The following is a 6,639-nucleotide window of genomic DNA, read 5'->3' on the forward strand; positions in this document are numbered from 1 at the left end:
GGGAGGCAGGCACATAGGAAATTCTCAATAAATACTGAAGGATAAAGAAAAGAGTTTACGTACTTCCTTCACCTCCTTGAAAATGCTTACAAATTCTTCATTGATGGCTAAACTTTTGCGTTCAATATCTCCACGTAAATTTCTTCTAGTCCGCAAACTATTCTCAACAAAAAAGGTTGAGAGTGCCTTGAGAGCTTCCAACATCTCCTATTCAATTGATTAAAAAAAAGAAAATTACTGGAATCAATTTTCAAATATTTTACCAAAATTTAATGAAATCATTTTCAAATATATTTTTCATCATATAATCAGAAAAATATTGGAAGACCTTCACATTACTGAACAGTAAACTTATTTCCAAAACACAGCAAGGATATACTTACTTGTACTACATATATAAGTATTACACACAAAAGACTATTTACTGTAGAATACCTTGGCACTGCAAAGGTTGGAAATAAATGTAATGTCCATTTAAAGTTAATTGATTAAATAAATTATGCTATATCCATTTTTAAAAGTGGAAATTCTTTACATGTTTAGATAATATGAAGACACAGTAAAATAGCAAGGTATAGAAATATCTATAACACTTTAAAAAAGGACTATATACAAGGATTTTTACTAGCATATACAATGCTAACACAAGCATTTTAATGTGTAAACTATCTCTGGAAATCCTTCAAGAAATAAGAATACAAAAAATGAGTAATCAGCTTTCAGGCAAAGAAGTGAGTAGAACTAGGAGCAGAATTCTACGAATTCTAAGGTGACTTCTGAACTTTGGTCTGAGTGGGAAGAAAGAGGACTCCATGGGAACAACACCCGTTTAAGACATGGAAGCAACCAGTGCAAAGACCCTAACGCTGCTGAAAGTCCAGTGTGACTGAAGCTATGTAAATAGCTGGAAGTTTTAAGCAAAGGAGTAAAATACCCAATTTTGTAGGTTAGTTTATTCCAACTTTGTGAAGAGAATGGTTGGCAGAGGGGAAAAGAAAAGCAGCAGGCAAGAGGAAATTAAAATAATCCAAGCAAGATTTCACTGTGGGGGCCTCCTTGCGGTGCAAAGTATTAAGACGCAACCTATAAAGCTATCCACAGCCACTGCAGCTTGAGTTTGATCCCCAGCCAGGGAGCTACCCACATGGCACAGCAGACCTCTCCTGACTTGCCCGCTGATCCCCTCAGCAGTGTATTTCAGTAGATCCGCCTGTTCTGCTCCCCACTCTGTCTCTGGTGAATCCTCTCACCCCCCCATACCTCTGGCCTGTACCCCAGTTCTTGAATGCATAAATAAATCTATCTTAAAAAAAAAAAAAAAAAGATTTGACAGTGACCTAGATCAAGATGGTAGAACTACAGATAAGGAGCTATTCCAAAAGAAAAATTTTCAAGGTAGAACCTGAATGGACTGGATGTGCAATATGAAAAAAAAAAAAAAATGACAGGAATCAAAAATTACTTACACACATCTTGCTTGCATGGGTAAATCTGATATTCTTTATTAACACTAAAGAAAAATCAAGAGTTCTGGTCATGTGAAGTTTTATGATGCCCATTTGGAGGTATCACACAAGATACTGATTGTACAAATGTGGACCTCACTAGAGATGTCAGAACAAAGTTTTACATTTGAAATTCGTCTCTTTATTGTGTAAAGCCATGAAAAAAAGTGAATCCTCCTGAAGAAAGAATAGAAAAGGGCAGAAGACCAAGCCCAAAATAACCGAAAGTACCCTGCATCCTACAGTTATAAATAGCTATACCTAAACTAACAAATAATTCTAACAGGCTTGCCCTTTTATGTTCCTGTAACAACGTTATTTTGAAATATTGGCTGGATTGAGGAAAATAGTAGTTATTTAAATTCAATTTAATATTTAGGAGAAAGCAAAAATGTCTTTAGAGATACAAATATTTATTATACAAAAAAAAAAAAAGAACCCATAAAATAAAGCCATATCTTTTTTACTACAGCTTTAAAATGTGCTAGGATCTGGCTTAAGGAAGTAGTCAGTAAACGTTGAAATCACAAAGTTGCACGCTCAGGTGCAAATTATGGCTCAAGCAGTTACTAGTTTTTGACTTAACCTAGTTACACTCTGTCCATACCTTACTTTTCTCATGGGTAGAGACATCTCAATTTACCATTTCATTCAAATGTCAATTTTCGTCACATTAAACACTTAATAAGTTGTATGATAAGACTACATTCAATAAGAAACAGTAAGTACCAAGCACTGTGCAGAGCACATCACCTGGATTCTCTCATTAAACCCTCACAACAATGTCAGGGAATTTACTAACCTTAGTCCCAACTTAGAAGCCATGAAGACTAAACACATTAGGAAACTTAAATCATAATGTACCAATTTGGTGGTTGTATCTAATAAGTGGTGGTCCCAGAGCCCATCTTTCTTCTGTTATAATGCTATGTTTATACACAAAATCTCACTGACAGCTTATTTTCGGTTACCTGCAAATTTATCTGTCAAATACATTCTCACTTCCGAATGTATTTTGTCTTTATGCTGCATTGATATGACCAATTTACCTGGTGACCCAATGATGCAGAGGAGATAACCAGCTATTACAGGAGCTGCAGAGACCAAGCTAAGTTCCAGGTGGCACTTGAGAAAGGATACGCACAGTTTATCTCCCCAAGAAATACAGCCTGAGCCCCCAAATCATACAGTGCTTAGGTAACAACAAAAACTAGTAGCCATCACTTCATCTGAGCCATGAGCAGGCAGATATTCTTTTGCGCTGCAAATAATTTTTGATTTCAATTGTCAATGGAAACGACCAATTATGTCCACCCCAGTTCACCAGCTCCCCCCAACCCCGATTCGCGCTGCCCTTTCTTGCAGTGTTCTCGTGCCCCGCTTCTCACCCCGCCCCGGGCTCACCTCCCCAGTTCCCCAGCTCAGAAAGCCGAACACGTCCGGGGGTGGGGGCTCCACCGTTTGCACCCCCAGACTTCCAGGACCCTTTTCAGGTAGTTATTACTCAGGAAAACTCTTTGCACTCCCAGGGGTTCCAAGGTGCCTCCCTCCTCACCAGCGAGGGCAGAACAGCAGATCCCGCGGGTCTGGGGTCCCATCAGCGGCGGGGCCGAGGGAGTCGGTACTGGGGTGCTTGGCAAATGCGACCCCCGGGCTTCCAAGCCCCGCGGAACCCCGCGGGACCCCGGTCCTACCAACCGCGGTTACCTTGTCATTGTCCAGTCGCGTCTCCAGGATCTTATGCAGCTTCCGCGACAGCGGGTTGTTGGTCGGCGCCGAGGCCCCTCCAGCCCCATTGTTCTGGCCGTTGGCAGCCCCGGACGGCGGCACTGCGACTACTTCCCCGCCGCCCTCAGCCATCGCGCCGCTCGCCCCGCCCCCGGCTCCCGAGTCGCCACCTCAGCCCTAGAGAAGCAGCAGCGCCGGCACCGCGGGAACTGCGCATGTGCACAGGAAATCGCGCGTGCGCCCTCGTCCCTTGAAGGCAGCCCGGCCAGACTCCAGGAAGGCGGGAGGCGGGGCCAGACGCTGAGGCTGCTGGGAGAAGGCTAAAGCGAGAATTTGCGCAGTGGTTTGAAATTCCGGCCACTTTCCTAGAGTTTGGAGACTAAGGTTTGTAGAATTTCAAGGGCTTTGGAGTCATGAATGTATGAAAGCGTGAGCTAAGCATAATAAAACACACTGTGACTTGTTTCTGACAACACGTTCAGTAAGTTTAATTAAATTCACTTTACCAGATATATTTTTGGAAAATATTTATTGAATCCATATTATGTGCCAGGCACTCTGATAGGCATTGGGAGATATGTGTTATGTGTCTGAGACAAGAGATAATCAGTGTTCTTGGGAGAAAATGCAGAAAAGTGGATGAGAATAATCAAGGGGCCTTGCATATTTTACCCAGTGGGGGAAGGAGTTGCTATTTCTACTGAGATTTGAAAGAGAATCCAACCATGGGGAGAAATTATTTTCAGGTGGTACAGATTTTAAGTGCAAAGGGTAACAAGACCAAATTTAACTATTCCACAAATTGACCAAAATCAGTATAGCTACAAAGTAACTCAAGATGAGAAATGAATTCCCAGGAAAGATTGAATGACAAACTTGTATTTTTTTTCTCTTCTCAGTTTGAAAAATTTAGATCAGAATAAAATCTCTGAGCCTCTGTGAAATATTTTTCTTAAACATTAACCATTTAGCTTTTACCCTTAATCTGTCTTTTCTCATCTGTCTTTCTGACTTTGAGGAAAATTATTACACATGTTACTTAAAGAAAGCTTTTACAAAAAAAACCTCATCACTACTGTAGTAAGTGAAGACTAGCAAGAAGAAAAAGAAAGGACACAAAAGACAAAAAATACAGGTATGAATTAAGTAAGTGCTAGTGAGGAAACACAAAACTTAAATAAATGAAAAGATACATTGTACTTTTCAACGGGAACACTCACTATTGTAAAGATACCATTTCTCTTTAACATATAAATTCAAATTTAATGTAATCAAAATTAAAATATCAAAGGTGTGTGGGCCTCCCCTGGTGGCACAGCGGTTGAGCACTGGGCTGCAAAGCTGTCCGCAGCCTCTGCAGCACCGATTTGATCCCTGGCCGGCCCCTGGGCATGGGTCCCACATGGTGCACTGACCTCTCTTGCCGGGCCCACTGTTCCCCTCAGCAGTGTATTTCGTCCCTCTGCCTGTTCTGTTCCCCGCTCTGGCTCTGGTGAATTCTCTCACCCTCCCGCGCTTCTGACTGTACCCAGTGCTTGTATAAATAAAATCTTTAAATATATATATATATATATATCAAAGGTGTGACTGAGTGTGTACATCTAAAAATATTTTGACTGAAAAATCAATAATGTCTTAAGATATGTACAAATAAAATAAATTACAATGATATCACACAAAGTGAGGAAGTCACAAAAGTTCACATATTGTATGATCTCATTTATATTTAATCTCAGAAAAGGAAAATCTATAGAGAGGGAAAATAAACTATTGATTGTGGGGGGAGGGTGTTGGGAAGAGAAAATGGGGAGCAACAGTTCCTGGTGCAGGTTTGTTTTGGATGATGAAAATGTTCTAAACCTAGATTGTGGTGATGGCTGTAAATCTCTGTGAATAATCAAAGAACCACTGAACTGTACATTTTTAATTGTATGGTAAGTAAATTACATCTCAAAGTTGGTTTTTCTTAAAGATTTATTTTATTTATGCATACAAGAATGGGGTACAGGCCAGAGGTGTGGGGGGTGAGAGGATTCACCAGAGGCAGAGCAGGGAACAGAACAGGCAGATGGACTGAAGTACACTGCTGAGGGGAGCAGCGGGTGAGGCAGGAGAGGTCTGCTGCGCAATGTGGGTTTCTTCCTGGCTGGAGATAGCTTCAAAGGTTGTGTCTTAACCCCTTGCACCACTAGGGAGGCCCTCAATGTTGGTTTTTTAAAAGTGAGGAAGAAAGTAAATATTGAAGGGCCTCCCTGGTGGTGCAAGGGGTTAAGATGCAGCACTATGAATCTATACACAGCCACTGCAGCACGAGTTCAAGCCCTAGGCAGGGAGAAACCCACATGGCTGAGCAGACCTCTCCTGTCTCCACCGCTGCTCCCCTCAGCAGTGTATTTCAGTAGATGCACCTGTTCTGCTCCCCACTCTGTCTCTGGTGAATCCTCTCACCCCCCACACCTCTGGCCTGTACCCCAGTTCTTGTATGCATAAATAAATAAATCTTATTAAAAAAAGAAAGCAAATATTTTCTCTTACTCTGGAGGTGACCTTTCATTTTTTAAAGGGGGACCTTTGCAACACAAATGATTTTAATGTTATCAAGTTCAACTTATCAAGCTGCTTCTTTGTTATTTGTACTTTTGGTGCAATACTTAAGAAATTATTGCTTGGGGCCTCCCCGGTGGCACAGCAGCTGAGCGATGGGTTGCGAAGCTGCCTGCAGCCTCTGCAGCGCGGGTTCGATTCCTGGCCACCGGTTGAGGGTCCCACATGGCCCGCAGACCTCTCCTGCCGCGCCCGCTGCTCCCCTCAGCAGTGTATTTCGTCCTTCTGCCTGTTCTGCTCTACACTCTGGCTCTGGTGAATTCTCTCACCCTCCCGCGCTTCTGACTATACCCAGTGCTTGTATAAATAAATAAATAAATCTTAAAAAAAAAAGAAATTATTGCTTAACCCAAGATTATGAATAATTAATTGTACCTGTGTTTTTATTCTAAGAGTCTTCTAGTTTTTGCATTTATACTTAAAGTCTGTGACCCACTTTGAGTTAATATTTGGAAATGGTATTAGATAGGGATCCAGCTTTGTTGTATGTTGAATATAACTATCTAGTTGACGTTAGTGCTATTTGTTGAAAAGACAATTATTTTCCCCATATGAACTTTTCAATAGATGCAGAAAAAGCAGACACTCATTTCTGATAAAACAAACTTCTGGCAACTAGAGTAAGACTCAATTGGATTAAGAGGATCTCAAACACTGCACATGGTGACATATTTAAAATTCTTCCTCTGTAACCAGGGATAAATCAAGAATATCCACTACTTTTCATTAGCATACAGGAGGTTACAGCTAGAATAACAAAGCAAGAAAAAGAGGCAGAAAAAGTTCCGCGCAGCTGGCAGCG

General features: G+C 41.3%; 1 protein-coding gene across 1 annotated transcript in view; it reads right to left on the reverse strand.

Annotated features, from left to right (window-relative positions):
• COG6 (component of oligomeric golgi complex 6) overlaps positions 1-3,365 on the reverse strand; it is a gene marked incomplete at both ends in the record, with an annotated part of 65,896 nt that extends 62,531 nt beyond the window's left edge. The window contains 2 exons of the mRNA XM_084234352.1: positions 64-207; positions 3,213-3,365. Coding sequence (XP_084090478.1) covers positions 64-207; positions 3,213-3,365 — 297 coding nt within the window. The remainder of the gene's footprint in view (positions 1-63; positions 208-3,212) is intronic.
• Between the last annotated feature and the right edge of the window lie 3,274 nt (positions 3,366-6,639).

Source organism: Talpa europaea (genome assembly GCF_964194135.1).
Source record: "Talpa europaea genome assembly, chromosome: 6".
NCBI lineage: Eukaryota > Metazoa > Chordata > Mammalia > Eulipotyphla > Talpidae > Talpa > Talpa europaea.